At 39.0% G+C, this 17,825-nt stretch overlaps 1 protein-coding gene across 4 annotated transcripts in view; it reads right to left on the bottom strand.

The window, feature by feature from the left end:
* Positions 1 to 17,825, bottom strand: part of rp1 (RP1 axonemal microtubule associated) — a 270,471-nt gene that overhangs the window by 53,875 nt on the left and 198,771 nt on the right. For 3 of the 4 annotated variants that reach the window (XM_062980361.1, XM_016995666.2, XM_062980363.1), the window contains exons 40-44: positions 15,692 to 15,823; positions 14,617 to 14,798; positions 9,761 to 9,850; positions 6,061 to 6,193; positions 3,057 to 3,208 (exon numbers count right to left, since the gene is read on the bottom strand). In XM_062980361.1, the coding sequence (XP_062836431.1) occupies positions 3,057 to 3,208; positions 6,061 to 6,193; positions 9,761 to 9,850; positions 14,617 to 14,798; positions 15,692 to 15,823 (689 nt within the window). The remainder of the gene's footprint in view (positions 1 to 3,056; positions 3,209 to 6,060; positions 6,194 to 9,760; positions 9,851 to 14,616; positions 14,799 to 15,691; positions 15,824 to 17,825) is intronic. The other variant, XM_062980362.1, reaches the window with a different exon arrangement.

The raw sequence follows: 17,825 nt of genomic DNA on the forward strand, positions 1-17,825 counted from the left end.
AAAAATATTCTTCCATCATGAACATGTAAGAAAGATACTAGGGGTTGCTGGTGTTGGCAAAACAGGACTAAAGAAACGTTGTGTGTGTGTTGTGAAGGGGGTTAGCTGCATTTAGGAATTGCTTCCTAAGTAAGGAAATGCTCTCCACAACCTAGTTATTTAAGGTCAGAATAGTTTTCTAGTATCTCCCATGTAAAAGTTGGTGTCCATAGATAGTGTCTTAGCAGAACTAGTGGCAGTGGTGAAATTTAGTTTGACAGTAATCAAGATTCAAACTGAACATGTTTCTGGTGATCTATGATAGTTAGGTCTTTAAATATAATTTAAAAACTGCACCTAGGTTGAATTTGGACCATAGTTCTGGATAGGAGAAGAAGAATAAAGTGCATTCAGAAGTGAATCCAAATATTATCTAATCCCATAGATGCAACTTTGAGTTTGTCTAACTTCCATTTCATTCAACATTTCACTGACCTCCCAGTAAAGCTCCACTAAGGACTTCATCCTATTGCCAAAAATAAGTGTCCTAGGATGCTTAGAGCCTTCTCAGGGATGGAGCCCCATGGCAGCCATTATGCAATGTCGTGAGACTTGCAGCTGTGGCTCCACTACCAACCAAGGTGAAAGCATTGCCAGACGCTTTCCCCTGTATGATGGGGGAAGTGTTGCCGCACCAGAGCAGAGTGCGGAGCGAAAGAGCTGCCCCTCATGTTTGCCTTTTTGCCACGCCTGCTGGCAAAACGGTATGGGGATTCACCCGTGTGATAAGGTCATAAAACAACTGGCAGTTGAACTGCACCAGTGTTTTGTGGAGTAATTCTAATGTTGATATGGAATGGGAATGCATGTCATTTATTTTCTAGACGTAGTCTTTAAGAGAAATGGTGTGTGTAGTGAAGAGTTAAAAGAAATGTGAAATATAGAATCATAGAATAGTAGAGTTGGAAGAGACCTCATGGGCCATCCAGTCCAACCCCCTGCCAAGAAGCAGGAAATCACATTCAAAGCATCCCTGACAGATGGCCATCCAGCCTCTGTTTAAAAGCCTCCAAAGAAGGAACCTCCACCACAGTCCGGGGGAGAGAGTTCCAGTGCCGAACAGCCCTCACAGTGAGGAAACTCTTCTTGATGTTCAGGTGGAATCTCCTTTCCTGTAGTTTGAAGCCATTGTTCCGCATCCTAGTCTGCAGGGCAGCAGAAAACAAGCTTGCTCCCTCCTCCCTATGACTTCCCTTCACGTATTTGTACATGGCTATCATGTCTCCTCTCAGCCTTCTCTTCTGCAGGCTAAACATGCCTAGTTCTTTAAGCCGCTCCTCATAGAGCTTGTTCTCCAGACCCTTGATAATTTTAGTTGCCCTCCTCTGGACGCTTTCCAGCTTGTCAACATCTCCCTTCAATTACAGTGCTCAGAATTGGACACAGTATTCCAGGTGTGGTCTGACCAAGGCAGAATAGAGGGGTAGTATGACTTCCCTGGATCTAGATGCTATTCCCCTATTTATGCAGACCAGAATCCCGTTGGCTTTTTTAGCAGCCGCATCACATTGTAGGCTCATATTTAACTTGTTGTCCACGAGGACTCCAAGATCTTTTTCATACTTAATGCTGTTGAGCCAGGAGTCCCCCATTCTGTATCTTTGCATTCTGTGCACACTTTGGAAATATTCCTTAAATGCTTTTGTTGTAAAGCATGGAGGACTTGCCAGTTTCTCTTTTATTGAATATACCTGTTTCAGTGGGATTTTTATGCACTCTGGGATATCTTCCCACTATTTAACATTCCTTAAATATAAGGCCTTCTTAATAACCTTAGAGTCTTGATGAAGAACATTATGAAAAATTGATCAAAACTTCTGGAATTTTTCCAACTGACATAAATTTCTGCAATGGCAACAGCCAAAAGATCTACTCTTAAAGAAAGTAAAGGGAACTCAAACATGAGTTTTTCAGCTTCATGGCAAGGAATCCTTCACAGGGCTTGTCTACATAAATAAAACATTGGACTGAGTTTGAATCCAGCACTGGCAATCAACAGGAAACAGGAGATGAGACGATGGAGTAGCAGGGCCAATGCAGTCTCAGCGTGACTAGACATCAATGCCACTGTGAAGACCAGCACAATGCTCTGGACTGTTTCTAGATTAGACACAGCTAATACACTAGAGTAGAGTGCAGTATTTGCTTCATTTGTTTCATTCGGGTATTTGTTTTGTACCATCTATTCGGAAGGCATGAAATGAAAGACCAATTTTCAGATGAAACAAAAGACAAAACGAAAGAGAAAGTTGCACGGTTTCAGTTTCTTTGTTTGGTTTCGGGCAGCGTGGCTTTCCTAACGTGGCCCAGGAAGTTCTTCCGCATGCGACAGAGGAGGAGGAGGAGGAGGAGGAGGAGGAGGAGGAGGTGATGGTGGTGGTGTTTGGGCCAATCAGAGCCCAAGAAAACCGTGGTCACCAAGCTATAGATCTCCTCTGCATATCCAGAGGGAAACATCTCAGAATCAGTGGGATCTTAAGCCCTGCCTTTAAGTTCAGTGGTCTGAAAACTTTTGTTCATTCAGAAGAAAGAACAAAATAGCTCATTCAGAAAGGCCCCCATTTTCGGAAGCAGTGCTTGAAAATGAAAATGGGGCCATACGAAAGAAACAAAACGAAACGGATAGCAATTCCATACAAATGCAGAAGACTAGCAGACACAGCTACAGAGTCATACATGCATGAATGTAGCAACCTCCTCAATCTTTTTTATACTCTCTATCTTTTTCACTTGCTCCTGCATTCTGGCATTTGCATGTTAAACAAGACTAAATGGGTTGTTTTGTCAGATTAAGAACTATATTAGTACTCATTTCAGTATGATTTTGACTGTGTACTTTGATTGTGACAATTATTATTTTACTCCCTTTTCTTCTGCAAATCATGTAGAGAGGGCACACATCTGCAGCACAGAATAGCTTTTTCATTCATTACGCTTTCAGACAAGAATGCCACTGAAAGCATTTCAAAAGCTGTTGACAGGTGTCCTGGAGAAATACCAAAAGAAACTGTGCTCACCTGACCCTTTTCAAAATGTGCACAAGACTTCACGTTTTTAAATCTTCTTTTGGAAGAGTCTCCATTTTCTCCAAATATTGTAATAAAGATTTCTGCATCTGTTTCTGATGCAGGTAACGTTCCTGTGTAGACTCTGACTGAATACGTAACCTCTGTGAATAAAGATCAGTGAAAGAAAATGTGACAAGGCTATTCAAGTGATGGAGAATAAGAAAGCAATCAACCAAATATTTATTATGCTTCTTTCTTCATAGTTTGCTATTTATCACTTATCACCTTACATTACTATGTATTGTGCTGTCAAAATATTTAAAATTGTTTTAAAAATGTTTACCACTGCCTTAAGTTCTATTCAAGTTAGCAAGATGTGGAATAGTCCCTGCCGGGGGCAGTGCTTATTTTGTCCCAGAGACTGGTATCATATTTGCCTATTCGCTACAATTGTTTATTTCTTTTTTGCAGTCTCTTCAGAGATCAGCAGCATATGGTCTAGAGTAGGTCCACCAAAGTGTATCAACACTTTGAAGAGTACTGATACATACCACGGAAGTTATTAAGTTCCCCGATCTCACTTTAAATACTTCCAATTTATTTCAAGACCACATATTTGGGAAACAATTTTCTTTTGGATCACAGTACCCCAAACACCCAAGACAGCATGGCCAGAATTTGGGAAATCTGATACTTGGAGACCTCAAAGTAACACTCCTAAGTTGTGAAATCGAGGATAGCATCAATAACCAAACTTTCTAGAGGGATTTCATTTATATTGTGATTCAACACTCACATCAGAAAACTAATTTTTCTGTGCTGAGTTTTACATAGAGTTAATTAAGGTATTTTTCTTTTCTTTTTAGAATGTGCTATTCTGCCAAAAGAAGCATGCAGAACAAAACTACATGTTGTCATCCGAGCATCATACTAAATGATTATTACTGTCTATATTGAAATGTATTAATGCAAATCGATGTGAAGAGTTGAGTTAGCATCTCATACCACTTTAATTGATAGTGGCAGCAATTATTTAACTGGCAGGCTCATAGCAAAGTCTGCTGATTTGGAACAAACAGCAGGACTTCAGCATAATTAATTTTACATTTTTTCCTACATGAAAATTAGCTGCAACGAATAGATGCTAGCTGAAATTATTTGCAATTCATCTAAAGAAAAGAATATTTTTTCTGTTGATTTATTCAAAAAACAGATCAAGATTATTTGAATTGTCATTCTGCAATAGTTTAATGATTTTTTTTCTTGGACAGATTTATCAGATCTAACATTGCTTATATTTGAATAATGAAGACTATTACACATCAGTAGTGCTGAGGTTATAGGGACCATTGTAGACTGTGCTTTATATTTTACACTTTACTTATGGGTATATGGTACTGATAAATTAGACATTAACAAAAATATGGAGCATGCTGTAAAGTTAAGGTTTTCCCCTGGGGGTTGGTGCTTATCTCCATTTCTAAGCCAAAGAGCCAGCATTGTCCGTAGACACCTCTAAGGTCATGTGGCTGGCATGGAGTGCCATTACCATCCCACCAGCACAGTACCTCACAATTGCATGTTTTTGTACTGCTAGGTTCTGTCAGCAAGTTCAGCAGCTCAGCAGTTTAACCTGCTGAGCCATCGGGGGCTCTTTACCATGCTGATACACTGGCAAATATTTGTGTATTAATTAAAGAATGCTCATTTTAGGATTCATGAAATGTATACTGTGATAATACCTTTATACATGAATGAAAAGTCCAATGAAAAATATACAAAACTCTTGGTGCTAATATTATAAATTAAAGTGTAGTTTTGAAAACTAGCAGTACATTTTGGTGCATTTTCCATTGGACTAATAAAGGTTTTACCACCATATGGATTTTGAAATTTGTTTTGCAGTCAATATGCCTATTCCTGCATTCTTACAACTCTAGGAGTGTGCAGTAAAGGGTATTTCATCTTCCTCTTGAAGCAAGTTCAGCAGTCAAAAATACAGTGCTGGAATATGCTACAAACTAGATTCAATTTTGTACTATGGTAACGGCTTTAAGTTGTTTCGCAGCAAAAACAACAAAGAAACCTCTTGCTCCTTAGAGACTAACAAAGATATGATGGCATATGTTTGTGTAGACTAGAGTTTTCTTCATCAGATGGTAAAATAACAGTTCATAATACCCCACAATTTTCTTCTTAGCATCTCTCCCCTCCCCCAGCTAATGTACTCAACTCATATTTTCTGTGCAAATGCACTTGATGATGTTGACTTGAAATCCCAAAGTCTTATTGTATATATAACACTGTCCAGAATCTAGTTAAATCAGATCTACTGGGCTTAAAATCAGTTGAGAGTCCTTTTCCTAGACATATTAATTTATGACAAAATCTTACCAATTTCCAGATAAGTAGCATATTTATAACTTAAATCCAAGTGATATCAGTTGAGCTAAATACACTTAGGCTGTATTCACATTGCAGAATTATAGCAGTGAGATGCCACACTAGAATTCTTAGATTAGTTGTTTTGTGAGGTATTTAGGATGGAGCCTACAAATGAATGACATTATTGCAGTGTGTTTTCTTTTACAGGATGTTATTCATCTATGTAGGGGCCCCTGGTGGCACAGTGTTAAAGTGCTGAGCTGATGAACTTGCGGACCAAAAGGTCCTGGGTTCAAATCCCGGGAGTGGAATGAGCACCTGCTGTTAGTCCCAGCTCCTGCCAACCTAGCAGTTCGAAAACATGCAAATGTGAGTAGATCAATAGGTACCGCTCCGGCAGGAAGGTAACGGCGCTCCATGCAGTCATGCCGGCCACATGACCTAGAGATGTCTATGGAAAATGCTGGCTCTTCGGCTTAGAAATGGAAATGGAAATGGAGGAGGAACAAGGCATGTCAAAATAATCACAAGTCTAAAATATGTGTAATCCCCCATCATCTGTTCTACACTGGAAATTCCTGACAGAAACAGCCTTTATTTTGACTTGTTTCGTGAGTTGGCAACATACCCTTAAGTGGTGCTACATCTGGTCTGATTGCTGCTAGTTCTGTCACAGTCTCTGACCCATCTTCTTCAAAGAGCCATTGGTTTAAAGGGTGAAAGCTCAGCTCGTCTTTAGTATCCAAGTCTTTCATCCGAAGCTGCAGGACAATGGATGATGGAGGGAAAGAGATAACAATCTGAATCTTTTTTGCTTTCAAACAAGGGCTACTTAAATCTCTGGAGGTTGTGGCTGTAAGACATGAATGTCTTAAAGTCATATGCAATTCACAGTCACAAACAGGGCTGCCATATCCCAGAGCCAAAGCTTAAGACCTTGAAATGATCCCATTGTCATGAGGATGGCCCCAGGAAATATTACAAGGAATTAATATCATTATCATAAGGAGAGATCCCTGCTGATGTCATTTGACATCAACCACAGTTGTGCAAAGCTTGACGTTCAAATAAAATTCACAAAGTGCAATACTCTTGCTCTGAGATTTTCTAGAAAATCAGAAAAGAAGCACTAGGGTCTGAAATTCAGGCTCAGGGCCCCACTTAGGCTAACAAACCTATGAGATCAGTTAGGCTGGAGGTTAATGATCAAATTATTATTAAATGTTTTGTTATGCTCAACTAGCAATTCCTCTGGCAGATAATTTTGAATGCTTTCCTGCTTAAGGGCACAGAAAGCCAAGAATGGGGATTATGGTCAAATATGTCACTGATCATGATTCGATGAACTTAATTCTAGTGGCTGATTTTTCCTGACAGTTGGAAGTGAGAAAGATAATTAGCAGCCAAGAATTTTGACAGCCAACTGGGTGCTGAGAAAGGGGCTTTTAGTGACTAGTGCTCTGATTTTTGTTGATATGCTTTTGAAATTCTTTTTAATTTTATAAAGTTGTGCTATTAAAATTAATTAGTAGCATTGGTACATTATAATATTTTGTCTGTTTTTAGTAGTACCTGTTTTAATTTTATCATGAGTCACCTTGAGTCACATCTCTAAGAAAGAAAGGCAACAACAACAAAAGAAGTTTCAAACAACAGCCTAAGTATTACTTCTATCTTCTCTGCTTCCAAAATCCATTTAGGGATTGCATCTTTATAGACCAAATAAATAGTCTTTGCAAACTTTTGAATAAAGAGTGAGGGGGAGAGGGTGATGACTGTACGAACAATCAAACACTCATCAACCATTAGTCTTGGTGGTAACACAAAAACTTCCTCAGACTCTTCCTAACAAGTAGACTTTGGGCCCATCCAGACAAGCCCATATCCTGAGACCTGTCTCGGGTTTTACCGGAGGTATCCAAATGATGCCTCCAGTAAAACCGAATCAATTAAACACCTGGTAAGATCCGGGTCTTACCAGGTGTGGGCCCTGTGAGGATTGGGCCTGGGGAGCACATCACAGGATCCCCGGGCTCAATCCACACAGCTATCTTGGTGTTTTGAGCTCCAAGAGCCCCAAAAAAGAGGACACCCACTCTCAAAACCCAAATTTACATGTAAAAAGTAAAGAAAACTCGCCTGGCCACCATTATGTTCCTCCTCGCTCCCTTTTGTCATGAGGAAATGATGCAACCGGGGGGGGGGGGCAAGGAGGGATTTTCCTCCTCCCCCTCCCTCCGGTCTCCTGGCACATCATTTCCTCACAGCAGGAGGGTGTGAGAAGGAACATAAAGCAGCCATGTAACTTTACTTTACTTTTTATGGGTAAATTTGGGAGGCTTTGGGGTGACTGCATGCCATCCTGATTGTTATCGGGATGGCATGTAGCCATCTTCCCTAGGAAAGCCTGGGTTTTTTGGTAGAAGTGGGGTCAAAAATCCGCAGCAAAGCAGATTTTTAAAATCCACTTTGTTGCAGATGCTCCCATATGGCAAAGCCTTTGGTCAACAGGTATAGATATGCCTCAATCAACATAAGAGATGGTGTTCTGGGCATTACATTTTTAACTGAAAATTTGGGATATGAGACAGAAAGAATAAGAATAGGTTCCTACAACACAGAAAAGGGAGCAGTTTCAGCAAATATTTATTATAAATACATATGGGAAATGAAAAAACCAAGTCAAATAAACAAAAATATATGAACCTTCTAAACATCATTTGAAAGTTTATTCCGAAATATATTCAGAGATAACTTTATCTTTCACTAGCCTCAGTTTTTTATGCTTTTCATTTTGGTGGCCAAACCTTGTTTTCAACATATAGGGGGAGCTGGTAAACAGGTTTGTCTTTCCTCTCTCCTTTTCTCACTGTTTCCTGGTTTACCCATGCTCACTATGAGATTCTGAGGGTAGCTACTGTTTATCTTGTTTGATATAGATAGGCACACATGGCTACAGTAGGATAAGCTGAAGTGGAATCCAGCTCTTTCCCAGCTCAAGATTTTATTGTGTTGTTTATTGTTAGACACACCGCTGCAATTTGACACCAAGTATCTATTTCCCCAGCCCTTCAGTACCATCTCCCTTCCCCAATGCTATGTTGCTAAAGCAACCTCCAAATGCATTAACTTAAATATGCATGTATTTATAAGAATTTGATATGCAGATGAAATTAAATGTAGGGCTCCATATAGACACTAGTACTTCTCCATCTGTCTATATAGAACCAGGTTATAGAAAATGGTTTTTCAGACATAAGAACTACAGTAATTTACATATCAATTAAAATTAATTTCCTTATTTTGTATTTATTTTAAGAATTGGATTTTAATAACATTACAGTAAGAACTTAACATTTTTGATGGCCTTTTAATACTACTTTTTATATCTGTGCCAGGATGAGTGAATAATCTTTGCAGAGCAAATGGCACCCATTATACATAAAAATACTATTTTTACATTTCATAAGAGTGAAGTTGTCAGTTATAGAAAAAGGATTCACATATATAAAGCTACAAAACAGAAAAACAGCATATGCACAAACAACACAGATGGATCTTCAGAATACTTTATTCTATCTTTTGAAAAGTATAATCAAGAGTATTTAAGGGTGAAGCATTTTAAGATTCTGTTAAATATGTGACTCTTTTTGCATTTCCAATATGCCTCAATAAATGAAAGCATTGTTCTTAAAAACCTCTTATTTTTTCAGGAACTTATGCGCATCCTCTGATGTTCCATCTCCATTACTTTTAAATCTTCACCATTTGATACCAATGGCTTCAAATGTCTTTACCATTTGATACCAAACACTCCAGAACAATGGAACTTTTTGAATCATTCTATTTTTTCTTAGCAGATAAACAATAAAGAACTTAAATTGCCAACTAGAATCATTGCCTTCTGGTCCTCTAAAGATTATAGCCTCATATTATACTCTTGTTTAATTTGTTAACAGCACTTACACAAAAAGAAAAAGTTGGATCAAACTTCACTCATGTAATTCATGTGTGGACCCTCTGTAATCAAAGCTATGACTAGGGACCTCTTCACATGTCCAGCAACAGATTTTGAAACACAAGAGAAGACAAACGGGGCAGCATAAGCCAATGGTGTTATAAGTGGACTGTGAATTTTGTTACATTAACATTTATAGATACGCAACTTATAATGTCAAAAATATAATAACATAATAACATGAAAATTAGTTTTCAAATTAATATAAGTAGAACGCTGTCTTTTTAGATGTTACTTTATTGAAGTACCAAATATTGCACATTATAGTACAGAAGGTAATATAAATTCATGTGGACAATACATGAAGTACCTTGGAAAGTTTGATTCCTTTAGTCAAATGTGGGCTGGATAATATAAATGAAATCTTTGTTATGCTGCCAATATCTCCAGCATTCAACTGCTCAAGAAAAGAAAAGAAAAGAAAAGAAAAGTTAGCTAAAGTGTATGTCACACTCTCATTTTGATTACAGAAATTCTTTTAAAAACCAAAATCTTAGTTTAGCTTTGTCGGAATCTTAAAATAAATAACCCAAGATGAGAATTTAAAATGATGAGACACCTGATATGCATTTGACGCAAAGACTGTCGACTATTAGTTCAAAGTTGACAAATCAGTGAAATCTATATAAAACTAGTGGCTAAAAAAGCTATTGGATAAACTTCTTCGGTTCATTCCATATTAGCAAAACTCCCATTGGTCAGTTCCCCTTTTCAAAATTAGTTGTCTCTCCCAACCAGAGCCTGCCCTAGGTATTTTTCAAGTGTAGGCGAACAGAATTTTGGCGCCCCCCCCCCCAAACTAATCACTGAAAAATAAAAGTGTTGGATAAGCGAAAATGTTTGATAACATGGAGGGATTAAGGAAAAGCCTATTAAACATCAAATTACATTAAGATTTTACAAATTAAGCACTAAAACATCATGATTTACAACAAATCAACAGAAAAAGCAGTTCAATACCTTGTGGAGGCAGGCCGCAGGAGACAGGAGTTGCCTCGATGGCACCCCCAACAAGATGGCGCCATAGGCAACTGCCTAGTTGGCCTGGTGGTTGAACCGCCTCTGCTCCCAACACTTATATTTTACACTTGAATCTTTATTATTCTCAGGTGCAATGGTCATGAGTGTTCACAAAAGAACCTCATTTCCAGAAACTCACTAAGGAGATATCAATTTCTAAAAGAATTTAGGCACCAGTGTTGAATAATCAGATCTCAAATGGTGGCCAACATATGTAACCTTATATGAAATATTTCTTAATATTTGGGAGTGGATAATCAACCTGCCTGTGCTGGAATTCATGTTTCATAATTTGCTGTTTTCTTATGATCTGCTTATGTATAGGCAGAGGCCTACTTACACGTAATGATATAGAATACATTTAATAAGGGACTAATAAAAGTTGTCATTATTTTATGTATGGTGTTTTATCATTCAAAGTACTGAACTTATCTTTGTATGCATGTCTAATTTCTAACAGTTGTTCTCAAGGGTCATGGAATTTGGTGCCAGTTGGCGGCTTTTGATAAATTTACTCCAGGTTTATTCCAGAGGAGATACTATACTGTATAAATAATACAGTTAAATACTACTTTAACTGCCATGTTTCAATGCTATGGAATCATGAGAGTTGTAGTGTTACAAGGTCTTTAGCCTGCTCTGCCCAAGAGTGCTGGTACTTCACAAAACTAAAGCTCCTATTATTCCACAGCATTGAGCCATGGCAGTTAAAGTGGTTCTATTAATTCTATAGTGTACACTAGGCTTGAGCGATCCATGAAAAAATTGATTCTAAACTCGTTTCAAAAGTAGGGGGCGCTAGCGTTTCGTTTCTGATGTCATTTCCGAATTTTGCCCTCAAATTTTTTTGAATTTAACGAAAATTCGTTAGTTTCAAAAGTAATTCGTTAATGGTGGACGTGCATGCGCAGTGGCAAAAAAAACAGCACAAGGGGAGATTTTACAGGACTCTCCCGCCCTCATTTTTTTGAGTGATCTTCTTCAAACTTGGTACAGTGGTAGAACACATTTAACACTGATAGCTCAATTTGGAACATTTCCCTTATCCTCTGATTTTTGGCGAATTATCATAGCTTTTATAATAAACCATTTTTTAATAATTGCAGAAATCTGTTCCTGGTTTGAAAGTCTTATTTCCTGTTTCATTGGGTTGTCTTTACTGTGAAAGTCATTGTTCTACTTCAGAAACTTTGTTTTTGTGGCTGAAACTTTGTTAAATTGGTGTATGTGTGATATATACTGTATATATATATATATATATATATATATATATATATATATATATAGTCCCTGCATGTGTGTGTGTGTGTGTGTGTGTGTGTGTATAGGTAAAGGTAAAGGTATCCCTTGACGTTAAGTTCAGTCATGTCTGACTCTGGGGGTTGGTGCTCATCTCCATTTCTAAGCCCAAGAGCCAGTGTTGTCCATAGACACCTCCAAGGTCATGTGGCCGGCATGACTACATGGAGTGCCATTACCTTCCCGCCAGAGCGGTACCTATTGATCTACTCACATTGGCATGTTTTCAAGCTGCTAGGTTGGCAGAAGCTGGAGCTAACAGCGGGCACTCACTCTGCTTCTGGGATTTGAACCTGGGACCTTTCGGTCTGCAAGTTCAGCAGCTCAGTGCTTTAACACACTTCGCCATCGCGGCTCATGTATATATAATATACATACACACAATGTGGAGAATATGTGGAAAGGTAGATAAGTTGGGAGCCACAGCGAAGGCACCTTCCTGGGAGCAAGGTCTAATAATAATAATAATAATAATAATAATAATAATAATAATAATAATAATAAATCCCTTACAATATCCAAGATGGCTCACTGCTACAGAATCTTGGGAGCTTTAGTTTGGTATGGTACCATTATTGGCAGAGAAAGCTAAGCTGTAGGAGTTGAAATCCAATCATTTATCCTCTCTATAGAATCAATTTTATATGCATTTTTAGCTATGATTTATTTGCTATTTTATTGTGTTGTGTTTTTATTATTGTATAAGGCATTGAATATTTGCCTTTGCATTTGGAAGCTGCCCTGAGTCCTTTTGTGGAGAGAGGGCAGGTTAGAAATAGATTAATAACAATTATTATTATTATTATTATTATTATTATTATTATTATTATTATTAAATATCTGGAGGACTAAAGTTTGCCCATGCCTGCTCTATACTGCACTTTCCAGAACTTTCCCATCACAATCTGCTTTTGAGCTGGATACATGATCAAGACATTATTTCCAGCTTACTGAAGTTGGCTGCATATGTTTTGTCTGAGGGTCAGAAATTGCCTTAAAGCCATCTTGTGCAGCTTCCAAAACCCAACACTTGAGAACATTTTGCACTATAGCCATATTTCCAAGGTCGTACTCAAAGGGCTTGGCAAATATACCCTTTTTTGAGATGGATCTAAATCAGGCATGGGCAAACCTTGGCCCTCCAGATGTTTTGGACTTCAACTCCCACAATTCCTAACAGCCAGTATTTGAGAACACAGAAATGCTGGACCACTCTAAAAGCCACCGTGTCAGACTACACAGAGAAGCCACTGAAATCCACAAGAAGCACATGGATAATATCAACAGAAAAGCTAAAATCAGGACAGTAAAAGAACAACACCCAGAAAATGGGAATTCCAGACAGGAAACAATCAGGGCCAGCTAATACCTCCCAACAAAGGATTCCCCCAGGTAGGAAGCAGCCAGGCTTTGAAGCTGCAAGGCTATTCAATGCTAATCAAGGTGACCAATTGCAACATTCACACTTGCCTCCCACAGACAACAGTTCTTTCTCCCACCCTGGACCTTCCACAGATATATAAACCCCACTTGCCTAGCTTCGCACAGACGTCAAAACCTCTGAGTATGTCTGCCACAGATGTGGGTGAAACGTCAGGAGAGAATGCTTCTGGCACATGGCCATAGAGCCCGGAAAACTCATAGCAACCCAGCCAGTAGGCTGTTGCTGAACAACCTATGAACTTTTAGCATTAAAGGAAAAAATGCCCAAGATTTTATCACTTAATACTGTTGGCATGTCTGGAGAAGAAGAATAGAATGCTTCTATACCAGGCAAGGGCAAACTTTGCCCATGTCTGGTGTTAGGAATTGTGGGAGTTGAAATTCAAAACAATCTGACAAAAAACTGGGAGCTGTAGTTTGGCATGGCACTGGCTCTCTTCTGCAGGGAAGGCTAGGTAGGGACTTTGTAAAACTACAACTCACATGATTACATGGCACTGAATCTGTTGCAAGTGAGCTGGTGCCAGATTCCTTTCCTTTCCTGTTAAAGGGATATCCTCTGGCTCTAAGGATTCCGTTTAGGAAGGCTTGCCTGGCTCTGGTATTCCCCTTTAAGCCTGGCTGGAAAGTCTGGAAAGAAGAAAAACCAAACCAAACCAAGGCAGGGCGAGGAGAAGGCCAAGCGCAGGCAGGCATGTCTCTTCTCTCTTCTCTTCCCTCCCTCCCTGCTTCTCTCTCTCTCTCTCTCTCAGAGAGAGAGAGAGAGAGAGAAGCAGGGAGGGGAGAGAGAGAAGGGAAGAGAGAGCAATGCGGAAGGGAGCCGGTGGTCCCGGGGGGGGGGGGGCGTCTCAATGGCATTTTTAAAATGCTAGCAGATCGATGGCCATGCATCTCCCTCCCTCCCTCTTCCGCTCTGATTGGCTGAGAGGCATGCCAACATGGCTTCTCCTCTCAGAGGGGCTACAGCTACATCCGAAGACATCAGAAACAAACGAAAAAAGGTACTTTTATTATTCAAATTCGTAATATTTGTAAGGCAGTGAGCAGATGGTTCAAATATTAATTCAAAAGTAATTACGAAACGAATTTTAAACGAATTTAACGAACTAACGAAAAATTTGCTCAAGCCTAGTGTACACCCCAGGCTTCAAAGGAGTTTCCCAAGATGCTGAACCCAATTCCAACAACAGGTTCAGGACCTTGGATAGCTCCCTAATATCTAAATCTTGATTTATCCACCTCATATAGGAACTTTCCTTGTTTCATATCCTTTGGGAATTGAAAAGGTCTGATATGCTGAATGGCACTCTGGTATCATTCTGACCATTTCATCAATATAGCAGAGTGAAACAAAGCATGAGAATGCAAAATAAAAAGGCTACCTAATGTAAATTAGAAACTCACCAGAAATGATTCATTTTTAAAACTGTTAACTCTCTTTGGAAGAGACTTCCCTCTGGTTCCAAACACAAGCACTTCTACATCAGGCATTTTTTCTGGAACATTGGCACAATTCATCCACATTCTCCACCGTCCTTGGCTTCTAGCAGCAAAATCTTTAACTGAGCCAGATATTGCAATGGTTTCTGAATGAAAAATAAATATAAATTCATAATGATATATGTTTCAGTTTAAAGGATAATAGAAATCTCCAAATTACTTCTCAACAGTGCCAATTTTTTTTCAATTTCCAATTTTTACTTTCATATGAAATTGTGGTTCTACCATAACATGTGTTTTGTGATAGTAGAATAACATGCAGGATCACATGGTTTATATCCTAAGCACCAGAGTATTGAAGTTGTAAAAATACTGGGGTTTGCTCATCTCTGTCTGATACTACAGTCTCTCACAGTAGAGTAAACAATTGATTCATACAATCAGTATGCCCTTTATCACGGGAAGGCAAAATGTTGCCTATGGTCCATATACAGTTCCAGAGCTTTGTGGACACTAAGGCATGCTATGTTCAAAACATTCCATTTGTTTTGCTCAGACACCATCTAAGAGTTTTCACTGCATTTTTGATCCCATCAGCCATTTAGGCCCAGGAAAAGTATTTTCTTAAATAGGAAGTGAAAAAATATGTTGTGTAGCCTCTCCTGGGTACCTAGAAACATGATGAGGAAGCCCCCATGCCTTCTAGAGGGCATTTGTGGATTTTATTATTTTTGAGAAGAGTACAAAAAGTTCTCTGCAGAACTAAGCCTCCAACAGTTGCCCTGAAATAGTACTTTGAATAGTGAAAATGAGAATGCTCAGATTCCACTGACTATTAATAAAATTTGATCTTTGGGGTATTTCTTGAATGGCTTAATATATACAAGTGATTTTAACTATAATCTTTCCCACACCTGACTGGCAATTTCTAGGGGAATGTATATATGGATAATCATGTCTTAGAAGTGTGTGTATCCTCCAGCATGGACTTGTATAAATCAATCGATCAATCCATCAATCTATCAATCAAAAATGTTACCTTGCAGTGGAATTGTAGTTTCTGTAAAACCTTTCTTTGAATGCTTACTGATCCAGTTATTGTGAACAAAGATATATGAGATGAAAGGGTAACTTTCTTCTTTTATTACAATCTTTTCTAGGAACCAATCATCTAAAATAAAAGCAAATGTCATAATTGGAGTGTGTCTTGGAGTGTGTGGTTGCCTCCCAACTCCAGGATTTGTGGATTCATTTCAATCTGGTTTCAGGCCTGGCTTTGGAACAGAGACAGCTTTAGTTGTCTTGGTGGATGACCTACACAGAGAGCTAGACAGGGGAAGTGTGTCCCTGTTGGTTCTCCTGGATCTCTCAGTGGCTTTCAGTACCATTAGCCATTGTATACTTCTGGGTCATCTCACTGGGATGGGACTGGGAAGTACTGTTTTACAGTGGTTCCGGTCCCACCTGGAGGGCCATACCCAGGTGGTGCTGGGAGACTCCTGTTCTAACCCTTGACCATTGTCCTGTGGGGTTCCTCAGGGTTCTGTTTTGTCCCCCGTGTTGTTTAACATATACATGAAACTGCTGGGAGAGGTCATCAGGAGTTTTGGAGTTCGGTGCCACCTATATGCGGATGACACCCAACTCTACTACTCCTTTCCACCTAAAGCCAAGGAAGCTGTCCTGTTCCTAAACCAGTGTCTGTCATCAGTAATGGACTGGATGAGTGCAAACAAATTGAAACTTAATCCAGACAAGACAGAGGTACTCCTGATCAAGCGGAAGGTAGATCAGGGAATAAGGATTCAGCCTGTGCTGGGTGGGGGATTACTCTCCCCCTTAAGACACAGGTTGTGAAGTGAAGTGAAGTGAAGTGAAGGTTTGCAATTTGGGGGTCCTCCTGAACTCAGCACTGAACCTGGAGGCCCAGGTGTTGGAGGTAGCCAGGAGGGCCTTTGCACAATAAAAACTTGTGCTCCAACTGCGTGCGTTCCATAGGAAGCCAGATCTGGCCACGGTGGTACATGCCTTAGTTACAACCCATCTGGATTACTGTAACACGCTCCATGTGGGGCTTCTTCTGAAGAGTGCTGGTCCAAAGAGCTGCAGCCAGGTTGCTAAATGGGGCTGGCCACAGGGAATGGACAACCCCCACTTGAAGCAGCTAAACTAGCTGCCAGTCTGTTTCTGAGGACAATTCAAAGCCCTAGAGCAGGGGTCCCCAAACTAAGGCCCGGGGGCCGGATGTGGCCCTCCGAGGTCATTTACCTGGCCCCCACCCTCAGTTTTATAATATAATATATTGTATATACATATAATATTGATAATAATATTATAATGTAATATAGTATAACACTAATAATAATATCATATAATAATATTATATTCTATATTACATATAATATTACTAATATTATTACAGTATAGTGGTATAGTTCAATATAGTAATATATAATGCTAATATTGTGCTATGCTAATAATATAATATATTGTATGTACATATAATTTGTAAGCCACTCTGAGTCCCCTTTGGGGTGAGAAGGGTGTGATACAAATGTAGTAAATAAATGCAGTAAATAAATAATAAATAAATAAATACATTTTAGACTTAGGCTCACCCAAAGTCTGAAATGACTTGAAGGCACACAACAACAACAACAACAACAACAACAACAACAACAACAACCCTAATTAACTTGAGTATCTCATTGGCCAGAAGCAGGACCACACTTCCCATTGAAATCCTGATAAATGTATGTTGGTTAAAATTGTTTTTATTTTTAAATATTGTATTGTTTTTTCATTGTTCTTGTTGTTGTTGTTGTTGTTGTTTCTGCACTACAAATAAGACATATGCAGTGTGCATCGGAATTTGTTTGTATTTTTTTTCAAATGATAATCCGGCCCCTCAACAGTCTGAAGGATTGTGGACTGGCCCTCGGCTTAAAAAGTTTGAGGACCCCTGCCCTAGAGAGTTCAGGTCCAGGCTATTTGGCCGATCACATTTCTTTGTATGAACCTGCTTGGTATAAATATGCATTCTAGAATCCTTTTTGTCATATTGAACTCCACAGTAAAATAAGACTTTTATTGTTGTCTTTCATGTGCTTGACCTTTTCATATGCAATATAACCCCCATATCCACAGAACCAATGTCCATCCTTGCATTTATT

This window comes from Anolis carolinensis, chromosome 4, assembly GCF_035594765.1.
Source record: "Anolis carolinensis isolate JA03-04 chromosome 4, rAnoCar3.1.pri, whole genome shotgun sequence".
In the NCBI taxonomy this organism is placed as follows: Eukaryota; Metazoa; Chordata; class Lepidosauria; order Squamata; family Dactyloidae; genus Anolis; species Anolis carolinensis.